General features: G+C 47.9%; 1 protein-coding gene across 3 annotated transcripts in view; it reads left to right on the top strand.

The window, feature by feature from the left end:
* Window positions 1-2: 2 nt before the first annotated feature.
* cutc (cutC copper transporter homolog (E. coli)) overlaps window positions 3-15,767 on the top strand; it is a 31,579-nt gene continuing 15,814 nt past the window's right edge. For 2 of the 3 annotated variants that reach the window (XM_068002007.1, XM_068002009.1), the window contains exons 1-4: window positions 3-217; window positions 10,288-10,362; window positions 12,066-12,125; window positions 15,352-15,561. In XM_068002007.1, the coding sequence (XP_067858108.1) occupies window positions 10,293-10,362; window positions 12,066-12,125; window positions 15,352-15,561 (340 nt within the window). In that variant the 5' untranslated portion in view covers window positions 3-217; window positions 10,288-10,292. Of the gene's footprint in view, window positions 218-8,197; window positions 8,216-10,287; window positions 10,363-12,065; window positions 12,126-15,351; window positions 15,562-15,767 lie in introns of those variants that run through there. The other variant, XM_068002008.1, reaches the window with a different exon arrangement.

The following is a 15,767-nucleotide window of genomic DNA, read 5'->3' as shown; positions in this document are numbered from 1 at the left end:
GTCAGAGGTCAGCCCGAGCAACCAATCACAGCGCGGCACACTGCCGAGTGCGTCCGGCAACTCAAACAATCTGCAAATACAAGTAAATCCCAGTTTATTTATATAAAAATATTACTGTGCGACCCACAGGGAAAATAAACACTCGGGAGAGAGAGCAGAATGTGAGCGGGTTGTGAATGTTATTCGTCGCCTGGGCCGCTCGCCGTCCGCCGATACAGTGAGTGTTTATTGCAGCAGAGTTGGTCAAAGTGTTGGGTTCTGAGTTACTGCAATAGATTAAAAATTAATTTAATTCTGTTTCACTGATCAGAATCTTGTTTTTTAAAAAAACGCGAGGGCGACCGTTAAAATTGCGAAACGAGGTCGCGTGACACGATCCAGGGCTTGTGATTGGCCGAGCGCCAACCGCCACCTCCTGACTCCCGCCATTACCCCTCCCCCACAGCCTCCCAAATTACCCCATATCCCCCAAATTACCCTCTCCATCCTTCCCTAATCTCCATATCCCCCAAATTACCCTCTCCATCCTTCCCTAATCTCCATATCCCCCAAATTACCCTCTCCATCCTTCCCTAATCTCCATATCCCCCAAATTACCCTCTCCATCCTTCCCTAATCTCCATATCCCCCAAATTACCCTCTCCATCCTTCCCTAATCTCCATATCCCCCAAATTACCCTCTCCATCCTTCCCTAATCTCCATATCCCCCAAATTACCCTCTCCATCCTTCCCTAATCTCCATATCCCCCAAATTACCCTCTCCATCCTTCCTTAATCTCCATATCCCCCAAATTACCCTCTCCATCCTTCCCTAATCTCCATATCCCCCAAATTACCCTCTCCATCCTTCCTTAATCTCCATATCCCCCAAATTACCCTCTCCATCCTTCCCTAATCTCCATATCCCCCAAATTACCCTCTCCATCCTTCCCTAATCTCCATATCCCCCAAATTACCCTCTCCATCCTTCCCTAATCTCCATATCCCCCAAATTACCCTCTCCATCCTTCCTTAATCTCCATATCCCCCAAATTACCCTCTCCATCCTTCCCTAATCTCCATATCCCCCAAATTACCCTCTCCATCCTTCCCTAATCTCCATATCCCCCAAATTACCCTCTCCATCCTTCCCTAATCTCCATATCCCCCAAATTACCCTCTCCATCCTTCCCTAATCTCCATATCCCCCAAATTACCCTCTCCATCCTTCCCTAATCTCCATATCCCCCAAATCACCCTCTCCATCCTTCCTTAATCTCCATATCCCCCAAATTACCCTCTCCATCCTTCCCTAATCTCCATATCCCCCAAATTACCCTCTCCATCCTTCCCTAATCTCCATATCCCCCAAATCACCCTCTCCATCCTTCCTTAATCTCCATATCCCCCAAATTACCCTCTCCATCCTTCCCTAATCTCCATATCCCCCAAATCACCCTCTCCATCCTTCCTTAATCTCCATATCCCCCAAATTACCCTCTCCATCCTTCCCTAATCTCCATATCCCCCAAATTACCCTCTCCATCCTTCCCTAATCTCCATATCCCCCAAATCACCCTCTCCATCCTTCCTTAATCTCCATATCCCCCAAATTACCCTCTCCATCCTTCCCTAATCTCCATATCCCCCAAATTACCCTCTCCATCCTTCCCTAATCTCCATATCCCCCAAATCACCCTCTCCATCCTTCCTTAATCTCCATATCCCCCAAATTACCCTCTCCATCCTTCCCTAATCTCCATATCCCCCAAATTACCCTCTCCATCCTTCCCTAATCTCCATATCCCCCAAATTACCCTCTCCATCCTTCCCTAATCTCCATATCCCCCAAATTACCCTCTCCATCCTTCCCTAATCTCCATATCCCCCAAATTACCCTCTCCATCCTTCCCTAATCTCCATATCCCCCAAATTACCCTCTCCATCCTTCCCTAATCTCCTCATCCCCCCCATATCCCCCAAATTACCCTCTCCATCCTTCCCTAATCTCCTCATCCCCCCATATCCCCCAAATTACCCTCTCCATCCTTCCCTAATCTCCATATCCCCCAAATTACCCTCTCCATCCTTCCCTAATCTCCATATCCCCCAAATTACCCTCTCCATCCTTCCCTAATCTCCATATCCCCCAAATTACCCTCTCCATCCTTCCCTAATCTCCTCATCCCCCCCATATCCCCCAAATTACCCTCTCCATCCTTCCCTAATCTCCTCATCCCCCCATATCCCCCAAATTACCCTCTCCATCCTTCCCTAATCTCATCCCCCCCCATATCCCCCAAATTACCCTCTCCATCCTTCCCTAATCTCCTCATCCCCCCCATATCCCCCAAATTACCCTCTCCATCCTTCCCTAATCTCCATATCCCCCAAATTACCCTCTCCATCCTTCCCTAATCTCCTCATCCCCCCATATCCCCCAAATTACCCTCTCCATCCTTCCCTAATCTCCTCATCCCCCCCATATCCCCCAAATTACCCTCTCCATCCTTCCCTAATCTCCATATCCCCCAAATTACCCCATATCCCCCAAATTACCCTCTCCATCCTTCCCTAATCTCCATATCCCCCAAATTACCCCATATCCCCCAAATTACCCTCTCCATCCTTCCCTAATCTCCATATCCCCCAAATTACCCCATATCCCCCAAATTACCCTCTCCATCCTTCCCTAATCTCCATATCCCCCAAATTACCCCATATCCCCCAAATTACCCTCTCCATCCTTCCCTAATCTCCATATCCCCCAAATTACCCCATATCCCCCAAATTACCCTCTCCATCCTTCCCTAATCTCCTCATCCCCCCCATATCCCCCAAATTACCCTCTCCATCCTTCCCTAATCTCCTCATCCCCCCCATATCCCCCAAATTACCCTCTCCATCCTTCCCTAATCTCTTGTAAACAATTTTACAACACCAAGTTATAGTCCAGCAATTTTATTTTAAATTCACAAGCTTTCGGAGGCTTCCTCCTTCCTCAGGTAAAAAAAATCTCCACATTCCCTAATCTCCACATCCCCCAAATTACCCGCTCCATCCTTCCCTAATCTCCACATCCCCCACCAAATTACCCTCCATCCTTCCCCCAAACCACCCACTAAATTACCCCTCCTCATCCCCCACCAAATTACCCCTCCTCATCCCCCACCAAATTACCCCTCCTCATCCCCCACCAAATTACCCCTCCTCATCCCCCACCAAATTACCCCTCTCCATATCCCCCTCCATCCTTCCCTAATCTCCACATCACCCACCAAATTACCCCATATCCCCCAAATTATCCTCATCCCCCAAATTATCCTCATCCCCCACCAAATTTCCCCTCCTCATCCCCCACCAAATTACCCCTCTCCATATCCCTCTCCATCCTTCCCTAATCTCCTCATCCCCCCATATCCCCCAAATTACCCTCTCCATCCTTCCCTAATCTCCACATCCCCCACCAAATTACCCTCCATCCTTCCCCCAAACCACCCACTAAATTACCCCTCCTCATCCCCCACCAAATTACCCCTCTCCATATCCCCCTCCATCCTTCCCTAATCTCCACATCACCCACCAAATTACCCCATATCCCCCAAATTATCCTCTCCATCCTTCCCTAATCTCCTCATCCCCCCATATCCCCCAAATTACCCTCTCCATCCTTCCCTAATCTCCACATCCCCCACCAAATTACCCTCCATCCTTCCCCCAAACCACCCACTAAATTACCCCTCCTCATCCCCCACCAAATTACCCCTCTCCATATCCCCCTCCATCCTTCCCTAATCTCCACATCACCCACCAAATTACCCCATATCCCCCAAATTATCCTCTCCATCCTTCCCTAATCTCCTCATCCCCCCCATATCCCCCAAATTACCCTCTCCATCCTTCCCTAATCTCCACATCACCCACTAAATTACCCCATATCCCCCAAATTACCCCTCTCCATCCTTCCCTAATCTCCACATCCCCCACCAAATTACCCTCCATCCTTCCCCCAAACCACCCACTAAATTACCCCTCCTCATCCCCCACCAAATTACCCCTCTCCATATCCCCCTCCATCCTTCCCTAATCTCCACATCACCCACCAAATTACCCCATATCCCCCAAATTATCCTCTCCATCCTTCCCTAATCTCCTCATCCCCCCCATATCCCCCAAATTACCCTCTCCATCCTTCCCTAATCTCCACATCACCCACTAAATTACCCCATATCCCCCAAATTACCCCTCTCCATCCTTCCCTAATCTCCACATCACCCACTAAATTACCCCATATCCCCCAAATTCTCCCTCTCCATATCCCCCAAATTATCCTCTCCATCCTTCCCTAATCTCCTCATCCCCCCCATATCATCCCTCTCCATATCCCCCAAATTATCCCTCTCCACCCTTCCCTAATCTCCACATCACCCACTAAATTACCCCTCCTCATCCCCCAAATTATCCCTCTCCATCCTTCCCTAATCTCCACATCACCCACTAAATTACCCCTCCTCATCCCCCCATATCATCCCTCTCCATATCCCCCAAATTATCCCTCTCCATCCTTCCCTAATCTCCACATCACCCACTAAATTACCCCATATCCCCCAAATTACCCCATATCCCCCAAATTACCCTCCATCCTTCCCCCAAATCACCCACTAAATTACCCCTTCTCATACCCCCCCACATCACCCACTAAATTACCCCTCCTCTTCTCTCCCATATCCCCCCAAATTACCCCTCCTCATCCCCCCCCCCCCACATCACCCACTAAATTACCCCTCCTCATCCCCCCACATCACCACCTACTAAATTACCCCTCCTCACCCCCCCCATTTCCCCCCAAATTACCCCTCCCCATATCACCCCATTTCCCCCCAAATTATGCCTCCCCATAGCCCAAACTATCTCACCATCCTCCCCATATCCCCCCAAACTTCCCCCCCATCCTTCCCCATATCCCCACATCCCCCCCAATTACACCCTCCCCATTCCCACATCACCCACCAAATTATCCCTTCCCATATCACCCATCAAATTACCCCTCCCCCATATCCCCACAATACCCACCAAATTACCCCATATCCCCACAATACCCACCAAATCACCCCATATCCCCACATCATCCACCAAATTACCCCTCCCCACAATACCCACCAAATTACCCCATATCCCCACAATACCCACCAAATTACCCCATATCCCCACAATACCCACCAAATCACCCCATATCCCCACAATACCCACCAAATTACCCCATATCCCCACAATACCCACCAAATCACCCCATATCCCCACAATACCCACCAAATCACCCCATATCCCCACATCATCCACCAAATTACCCCTCCCCACAATACCCACCAAATGACCTCTCACCCCCCCATACCCATATCCCCACATTACCCACCAAATCACCCCTCCCCATCCTCCTCCATATCCCCAAATCACCTGCCAAATTACCCCTCCCTACCCTCACCCATATCCCCATATCACCCACCAAATTACCCTATCCTCCCCACTTCTCCCACAAAATTACCCCTCCCTCATATCCCCACATCATCCAGCAAATTACCCATCCCCATCTCCCTCCCCCCATGTCACCCCATCCCCCACCCTCCCCATATCCCCACATCACCCATCCCCCACCAAATTACCCTACCCCCACTCCCCGTCCCCATTCTTCCCGCACCCTTCCCCCGACTCCCCCATCCCCTCCTTCCCCCACTCTTCCCCTCACCATCCCCCACTCCTACTCTTTCCCACTCCATCCCCATCCCCTTCCCCTCTCCCCCCCCCCCCCCCACCCCCCACCCCACCAAATTACGCCCCCCCCACCCAAGGAAAGTTCTGGAGAATTTCCAGAACCTGCTGGGGTACAGTTCCTCCTGGGATGGTGGGGGGGCTGGTTCCCCTCTGAGCCCTTGTCCAACCGGCCATTCATCATGTGCAAGCCTAAGGGGAGGGGGTGTCACAGCCGACCTTAATCCCTCCCTCACTCTCACTCCATGCCCACATTATACAGGTACTGTTCCGAGTTGGGTCTCTGGAAACTGATCAGGTGGGAAACCTGCCTCATTTTGTTTTTTCTCTTCTATAATCTGAGGAAATTGCTGCGTTTTAAAACCAAAGTCCATTTTTTACCACATATTCCTAACGAATCACGATATCTGCAGACTAGGTGCCATCGCGAGATCACGATTTTCTTGCGTTGACCATAAATAAACACCCCTCTTAATATCTTCAGGTAGATGTGAGATTTGCAGGTTTTTGTCACGTTTTGTGTTATTCCCAACACTCACAAATCTGGTTTTGGTTTTGGAACTAGAGGGACCAAAGCAAGATCCCAATTGCACAGGCTCCAACTGGGATAGCCAACAAAGTACAGGAAACGGGACTGTGAGGAATAACTTTGCTACCCTGGTTTAGAAGAGTTGCTGGGCAGAAAACATGCTATCCATCGGCAGATTGATTGGTGACAGACAATTCTCTGACGGTGGACGGCAAACTTTCCTCAGTTCTCACGAGATTTTATTTTTGTGCCATTTTGGAGAGGGGGGGAAGAGAGACACTAAAAGATCCTTGCACACTTTTTACATCACTCAAGACCGGATCATCTGAAGATTTTTGGGTCCTCTTGTGCTTCAGCTGATGCTGGTACACAGGTGGTCCGGGCACCGGTTGTATTGTAGGGTGGTCTGATTGGAGTGAGCTGGTTATTAATGTGCCAGGTAAATATAGTTTTGTTTTAAGAAAGAAACAACATACCACAACAAGTTCGTTGTTTCCTCTTTTTCCATTCAAACTGCACACTTTTTTTAAAAATGAGATACGAGCATGAGCCAGAAGCAACATGAGGAAAGTTTTTTATGCAGGGATTTGTTATGATCAGGAATGCACTGCCTGAAAGGGCGGTGGAAGCAGATTCAATAGTAACTTTCAAATGTAAGGAGTCGCACAACACCAGGTTATAGTCCAACAGCTTTATTTGAAATCACAAGCTTTCAGAGCTTTGCTCCTTCGTCACCTAGGAATGGGACCAATTGGATAGCTCTTTCAAAGAGCCAGCACAGGCACGATGGGCTGAATGGCCTCCTCCTGTTCTGTACCTGCTATGATGCAATGATAAGAGCAAGTTGTGCGCCATCATGACCTACCCGCTACCATATCCTCCTGGTCGTCGGCAGGGATGTTGCATGTATCTCTTATGCTGTTGCTAGGCATGAACGTGTGACAGGCAGCATTTGAAAGCAACTTAACAAATTTCACATCCATCACTTGCATCCGATGCTACTCACTAAATGGTATGACAAGATCACCAATGCTGAAGCCCTGTTAGAGAACTGGTGTTGAAGTGATGTTCAACAAAGCACAGTTGCATTGGGTCGGCTGTGTTGTTTTGGATGTTGGATAGTAGACATCTGTATCAGCTGTGGCTCAGTGACTCCCCTCTGAGTCAGAAGGTCGTGGGTTCAAGTCCCACTCCAGAGACTTGAGCACATTATCTAGTCCGACATGCCCAGTGCCAGTACAGAAGGAGCGCTGCACTGTTGGAGGCGCCTTCCCTCAAATGAGACGTTAAACCGAGGCAGACGAGGCCTCGGTTTAACGTCTCATTTGAGAGAAGGCACCTCCAACAGTGCACCATAGAACCCCTGAGTAGCTTTGTACCCCTGACTGTCTCCAACTGACTGGGTGCTGAGAGCAGGCAGCTGTATATAAGCACAAACTTCTGGTCACTGAGCTGTGCTTCATTGGCTGTAAAGCACTTTGGGACAGCATGAAATGCGCTATATAAAGTCTTTCCTTCTTTCATTCAAAAGCTGTGTTTGAAACCTATCTATCCGGCCATGCTTTTGGTACCTCTCGCCCTCTTTTTTTATCCCTATGTTCTGTTCCCGTAGCAAAAATGCTTCAAGACATTATTCAAATGCAAAAACTTGTCCTTCAAGATAAACAGCCAGGCTCACTTCATAAAAGTGAATGTGGATAAAATGACACAAAATATAAAAAGGTAGATTCTTCTACACCAATCTCCCCCACCCCCCCAAAATCTCAAAATTGTGTGTAGCTCTTTAATTTGGAGGTGGTGTTTTATCCCTCATCACATGATCAGAATGTCTGCACTCCCGCTGACTTCAGCCCAACTTCCCCTCCTGTTATCTGAACCACTCAGAGGCTTTGATACTAGAGCAGTAAGTTGAGTACCGAGCAGGATTCCTATACTGACAGGTAAACTAGCTCAGCAGCCCTGACTCAGCCTTTAAGAGCTTTTCATTCCAAGTCGAGGCATTTAAGAAAGAAAGAACGAACTTTGCATTTCTATAGCGCCTTTCAACACCTCAGGATGTTCCCAAAGCGCTTTAGAGCCAATGAAGTACTTTTTAAAAAAAATGTAGTTGCTGTTGTAATGGAGGGAAACGCGGCAGCCAATTTGCGCACAGCAAGATCCCACAATCAGCAACGAACTGATAACCTGCTTTTTAGCAATATTGCTTGAGGGATTTAGGAGGAAGCTTGCTTAGAGCTTGAGGGTAACTGCAGTCTGACTGATTGCGTGTGCAGCTGTCTTGTGTTTCCTATTGAATGAGCTCTTGTGAGTGGCAGCTGGAACGGCCAATGCCAAGACTTCAACACCAGGACATTTCATGCCAAATGGGAAGGGGTTAGAGGGGGTGGTTAGATTGACACTTCCACTTGCATGTTAGCAGTGACACCGAATGCTTTCTAATGTTAACAACCGGGTCTCAGATTAGGATCGTGCTTTGGTATTTAATTTGTATTTTTTCCCTCTGTGTGTTCCTGTCAGCCCTAATCACTTATCCTGTACATTTTCCATGTAGAACTTTGTACCCCTAAAAGGAGTATGGAGATTACACAAAATTTTGTGTAGATTTATATTATAATATAAAATAAAGAAGAAAAAGAGATGTGCATTTCTATCGCGCCTTTCACAACCTCACAACATCCTAAAGCGCTTTACAGCCAGTGAAGTACTTTAGAAGTGTGGTCACTGTTGTAATGCAGGACACAAGATCCCACAAACAGCAGTGTGATAGTTACAAGATCATACTTTTTTTTAGGGTTTGTTGAGGGATAAATATTGGCCAGGACACCAGGGAGAACTCCCCCTGCTCTTCTTCGACATAGTGGCCTTGGGATATTTTACATCCACCTGAGAGGGCAGGCGGGGCCTCGGTTAAACATCTCATCCGAAAGACATTGAACATCATCTGTTAAATTTGTTTTATTTATCAAGTTGAGGGATGACAGTGCCGGAGAATGGAAGACTATTTGCAACTGTGGCACTTGTATATCCCTCTCGTATTGAGTCAGTCCCGTTCCAACCAAATCTGCCCCGTTTATCCAGCAGGGCCGATTGGGCAGCAATGGGATATTGGGCGTGTGTAGCCCTTGCATGCAACTAGTTTTTTTTTAATTTGTTCGTGGGATGTGGGCGTCGCTGGCGAGGCCGGCATTTATTGCCCATCCCTAATTGCCCTTGAGAAGGTGGTGGTGAGCCGCCTTCTTGAACCGCTGCAGTCCGTGTTACTACAGGATATCATTTGCAACCTTTCCACTCCACCCCGGGACATTTTCTGATGTTGGGGGGGAAGGTTCTGCTCAGGTTAGTAATGGTGGAAGTGCCAAGAGAGATGAGCCCACTTGCTGACCTGACACTAGGTGCAAGCGGCAGGAGATAGTTAGCCTTACAGATGGTTTCGCCTTCCAAACCCTTCCCCAAGAAGGGTTTCAGTGCCTCCAGAGCCATGTGGTTTACAATGGGAAGCAAGTCCAAAGGCACTCTTGTTGGAGGCAAAATTGTAATGGAATGAATTCAGCATCAAGCACCTCTATCTCAATATCTGCCTGTCTCTCTCTCCGATCTTTCTATTCTGTTGAGACTACCATGGCCATTGCTTCTCGTGTGCCTTTAATGCACCGTTTCCTACAATCTTCCACAGACCTCAAACCTGTGGAATTCTTTCCCTCCCTCAGATTTCCCGTTCCTCCTGGAGTTCATAGGCTTTTAAAACCCCAAGGCTGGCCTCACCTAACCATGCTACTCGTCTTACCTTGTATTCTCTCCAAGTTGTCTTGTATTATGGGCCTTCGCCTTTCACTTGGCCAAAAAAAACAATTGGACTGGTTAGGAGGCTGACCAGGTAGGTGCCCAGTGGAAAATGTTAATGGTTCTGGTGATCAGACAGTTGATGGTTTTAGGAGTTGCTAAAACAATTTGAGCACGTAAACAATGCGGCTCCAACTGTCGCTTTAACAATACGGTCTGTTTTGATCCACAGGTTGGATGGCGACAGATGTACTAATGGAGGTGTGTGTGGATTCAGTGGAATCCGCTGTCAATGCTGAGAGGGGAGGTACGTTACTGTACGAGTCTTGAGTTGTCCACCGTATTACCAAAAACCGTGAACCGTTCTTTGTACTTTCACTCTGGAGCACATCTAAACCCACTGTGCCTGAGCCTCCTCCACATCAGTTGGAGTCACCGACGCAGCTGAGGTTGTGAGATCAGTGCCGTGAGGTGCTGTGAAGTGGGATTGGACTGTGCGTAGTCAGCAATGTGCAGTCACGGCCTACGGAGGTGTGGCAGGCCCTACTCTGCCTGAACTTGCTTAAAATATGATGTGGAAATGCCGGTGATGGACTGGGGTTGACAAATGTAAGGAATCTTACAACACCAGGTTATAGTTGGACTATAACTGTTGGACTATAACCTGGTGTTGTAAGATTCCTTACATTTGCTTAAAATATGCCTTTTTTTCAAATTTACGAAGCGATTGATTCCCAGGAGCCCTTCTCCTGGAGTCGATGGTCGGTATGCTCCGATCGATTGGTGTACGGTGATGCCCTCACTGAATTGGTACCAGCCCGGACTCAGTTGGTAGCATTGTTGCCTCTGAGACGGAGGTCATGGGTTCAAGCCCCACTGCAGGATTTGGGCCTATAATCGGGAATTTAAAAAATTTTTTCAAAATGTACTTTATTTCATAAAATTTAAAGATACACACGGTTTTCAAATATAGGACACAAAATGCAGCACAGCATTCAAAGCAATAGAGTGCAGATTGTATACACTATGATCTCATTGTTACAATTTTAAAAACACAGTACATATTTTCTAACACATTCTGTACAATACAAGGTGGGGTGGCCTTTCGCCTTAGGGCCTTTGCGTAGGCCGCACTTCGCTTCAGTGCGTCCCGCAGCACGTACTCCTGGACCTTGGATTGTGCTAATTGGGACTTGACACCAGTGCAGTACTGAGGGAGTGCTGCACTGTCAGGAGGTGCTTTGCAGTCATGTCCGGTCTGCCTGTTCAGGTGCATATTAAAGTTGTAATGGGAATGGTTGGTATCCTGTAGAGATCAAATGGGCTGACGGGCCTTCACCCGAAAAATATTTAATCGGAAAAGAAAAATTCATGTAACCACTGCAGCGATTTGCAATGAAATAACTCTGTTCTCCATATTTTAACTTCTGCTGTGAATTTTTGTCCTCATAAAAGTGAATGATATTAGTGCTGAGGAATGAATGCTTTCCATTTCAGGCACCCAGTGCCAGCGTTCAAGTAATCGTGTGTCTCCGCTGGGGCTGCTCTGCAAATAGCCTGTCGGATGCCCTGGGGTTACCTGAGCTGGCTCTCCTGCCAGTGTTGCCGTGCTTTCCTCTGGGACAGTGTTTCGCCTCACTTGGTGCCTGTCACTGACAATCATGCAACTCCCTGTATGGGAAATTGTAAACGTGAACTCATCTTCTGACTCTCTCCTGTCCAATTGGGGCGGCACTTTGTAAAGTCCATTGCAGTTTCCCCGCAGGACAGTGAATATATCTTCAATAAAAAATAAAGTTCTGGGAATATGCAAGTCAGTCAACATGTGACAGGAGTAAAGCAGGTTAACATCTCAGATGGGTGCAGCTTCACCCATTCTGAGGAATTAGCCCAGTTTCTCTTCCAGTTATTGTCTGACCTGTTGGATATTTCCTGGAATTCACCGTTTTTCTTTTTTGCCTGTACGTCTTTGAGTTGTCTCGATTGGTTAATTTTTGTGATTGTTTTCAGGGGCAAGTCGGATTGAACTGTGTTCCAGCCTAATGGAAGGAGGCACCACTCCCAGTATTGGTGAGCACTGCAGCCATCATTGGTGGCTTTTAGATCTGTTGTTTCTAACCAATGCCCGATGAGTACAGCAGGAAAAAGTTAAGTCGCTGGGAGATGCTGTAAATGTTGGTCAAATCCTAGATGTAAGATTTTCTGTCACAAGTTGTATACCTAAGACACACCAATAACTGAGTTTAAAGAGCTGCAATTGCGTCAGTCATGTGGGCTGCAGAGGTATTAATGTTATTCCTTTCTTTTATCCTCTGTCTTTCCCTGCCTCTATCGCTCTCTTCTCTCTCCACAGGCCACCCTGTTGTGGGATTTGCTAGTGTTTTCTCTTGCAGCTATTGAGGCTTTAAAGCAAGAGCGACACCCCCTCAAATACCCTGCATGGCAATCAGAAACAATCCAGTGCCTTTTCAAAAGAGGTCACTTGAGCAATGCGGGCTCGATAGTTGCACCCGCTGTAAACAACATTTGACACAAAATGTTAAGCTAAATGCCTGGGAGAGACTCTGACGATTCCCTTTTGTTCGAGATTCCTGTTCTTTGAAGTTTGGAAACTTTTTCCTAAGTTTTCTATAGCGTCTCAAAGTTACTGGTTCGTACTGGGATACAGACCTACAGTTCCCTGGGGCGGGGGGGGTTGGGGGTCCATGCACAAGTGGTCATTCTTCAAGGCACGAGTCTAGACAATAAGTGTTGGTAAGCTATTCAGCTGTGGGAGGCAAGCCTGCCAAGCCCAATCCTGCCCTTGTTTGGCACTTCCCCAAGTGCACTTTTCAGCTAATGACTGGACAGCAGTTAGGTACAGATTGTCCTCATTCTGACGCTGAGACTAATTACAGTGCACCAACAAACGTGGGACCTTTTTTGGTCTGTACAGCTCAAACCCACACAATGAGGTGCATTTACCCCTTGAGCCATAGAGGGAGCACCCTCACTCATTTAATTTCAACACGTCTTAAGTTATGGCGAAAGAGTTGAATTTATTTTCTTTGGAGAAAAGATGAGGGGGATGGTGTAAATAGTTTTTGAAATAGTGAGAGGCATGGAAAATAGAATTGGAATACATGTACTGTAGGCACAGAGCTAGAGGTCACAATAGAAAATTAATATGGCTCAAGCAAGACTAGAGATCAGAAGCAATGTTTCCCACAGACTGCTGGAAGTGTGGAACAGATTCCCAGCAAACACAGTTGCTCTTGCTCCAATTGAAAACTGGGATGACTGAAGCCATTGTTTTCAGACCCCACAAAAAAAACTCTGCGGTCTTATTACTGACTCCATCCATCAACATCGACTGTGGACTCGGGCTGCACCAGACGGTTCACAACCTTGGTATCCTGCTCGACCCAGATTTAAAATTCAAACCCCACCTGCTGGCCAACACCAAGACGGCTTATTTTCACCTCCATAACGTTCCCCATCTCTGCTCCCACCTCACTCTCACCGCAGCCAAACCCCTAATCATGCTTTTCTCACCGCTGTCCTTGATTTCTGTAATGCCCCCTTTGCCTGCTTCCCAAAATTCACCCTCCGTAAACTCTTTAATTCATCCAAGATTCCGCTGCTTACATCCGGATCCATCCCATGTCCTGCTGGCCCATCACTTCAATCCTCGCTGTCCTACATTGTCTATGGGGGTTCCTAACCCCCAACTCACTGATTTCAAAACCCTTGTCCCCATCTGCTAATCGCTCTATTGCCCAACCCTCCCCTACCCCTGTAATCTCCTCCCTGCTTATGCTCGTCCCTTTGTTCCTCTAACTCTGCCCTCCACTGCATTCTGCCTCCCTTCATTCCACCGTCTCTGGCAGAGCTTTCAGCCTTGCAGGCCCTATACTGTGGAACCCCCTCCTTAAACCCATCCACCTTGCTGCTTCTCCCCATGCCTTTAAACACCCCTCAATCCAACCTGTTAAACCACACCTTTGGTCATCTCTTCCCCCCCCCCCCCCCACCTCCCCGATTTATATTGGTTGCCAATTTCCACTTCTTGGTGACGTTCCTTGGGATATATTAAAGGTGCTATATAATTGCAAGTTTGTTGTAATTAGCTCATTCAAAAAAAAAGACCTGGGTAAATATTTGGTTAGAAATGGGAATGAGTGTTCAAGGTACAAACAGTAGTAGTCGCATACTCTATAGAACATTCCCTCTGGGGAAGGCAACTGGCCAGAGTTGAACAGTGGAGGTTTGGGGATGGGCAAATATTCTGGAGCTTTGCTGCATTACCTGGAACGTCAGGTTCCACATGTACACTGACGAAACCCAGCTCTATCTCACCACCACCTCTCTTGACCCCTCCACTGTCTCTGATTTGTCATGCTGCTTGTTCGACATCCAGCACTGGATGAGCAAAAATTTCTTCCAACTAAATATTGGGAAGTCCGAATCTTTGGTCTCTGTCACAAACTCTATTCCCTAGCCACCGACTCCATCCCTCTCCCTGGCCACTCTGAGGCTGAACCAAACCGTTCGCAACCTTGGCATCCTGCGTGATCCTGAGATGAGCTTCCGACCACATATCCTCTCCATCACCAAGACCGCCTACTTCCACCTCCATAACATCTCCTGCCTCCGCCCCTGCCTCAGCTCATCTGTTGCTGAAACCCTCATCCATGCCATTGTTACCTCCAGACTGGACTATTCCAATGCTCTCCTGGCCGGCCTCCCATCTTCCACACTCCATAAACTTGAGCTAATCCAAAACTCTGCTGCCCGAATCCTAACTCGTACCAAGTCCCATTCTCCCATCACCCCTGTGCTCGCTGACCTACATTGGCTCCCGGTCCGGGAACGCCTCGATTTTTAAAGTTCTCATCCTTGTTTTCAAATCCCTCCATAGCCTCGCCCCTCCCTATCTCTGTAACCTCCTCCAGCCCTACAACCCTCCGAGATCTCTGTGCTTCTCCAATTCTTGCCTCTTCCACTATTGGCGGCCGTGCCTTCAGCTGCCTAGACCATAAGCTCTGGAATTCCCTCCCTAAACCTCTCCGTCTCTTTCCTCCTTTAAGACACTCCCTTAAACCTGCCTCTTCGACCAAGCTTTTGGTCACCTGTCCTAATATCGCTTTATGTGGCTCGGTGTCAAATTTTTGTCTGATTACACTGCTGTGAAGCGCCTTGGGACATTTTATTACATTAAAGGCGCTATATAAATGCAAGTTGTTGTTGTTGAGGGGGGAAATTATTCAGGATCAAAGTGGCCTTTTCCCATTTTGTCTTTTCTCGATCTCGGCAGGCCTACTGCAGGTGATTAAACGGTACGTGAACATTCCGGTGTTTGCCATGATTCGCCCGCGAGGAGGGGACTTCTTCTACTCTGACAGTGAGATCGAAGTTATGAAAGCTGACATCAAGCTTGCCAAAGCCAACGGGGTGGACGGCACTGTGTTCGGCGCACTGACAGAAGATGGAAGGGTCAACGCTGAAGTATGCATGGAGTTGATTGGTAGGGGTCCCCGCTAGTCCTAGGTGCCGCCAGGCATTCCAGAGTGCGTTACAGTTCCTTCATTTTCCCTGTTTGTTTTCTTCCATTGTTCTCCCTCCCCTTCCCTGAGGGCGTTGATCCATGCTGGGACACTGCTCCACAGAGACCCCATTCCCTCACCAAGCGGCCAGTCAGCCTCGGTGGTTAGTGTTGTCGTGCTCTTTGAC

Source organism: Heptranchias perlo, chromosome 21 (assembly GCF_035084215.1).
Source record: "Heptranchias perlo isolate sHepPer1 chromosome 21, sHepPer1.hap1, whole genome shotgun sequence".
NCBI lineage: Eukaryota > Metazoa > Chordata > Chondrichthyes > Hexanchiformes > Hexanchidae > Heptranchias > Heptranchias perlo.
This window is presented reverse-complemented; position numbering and strand designations above follow the sequence as displayed.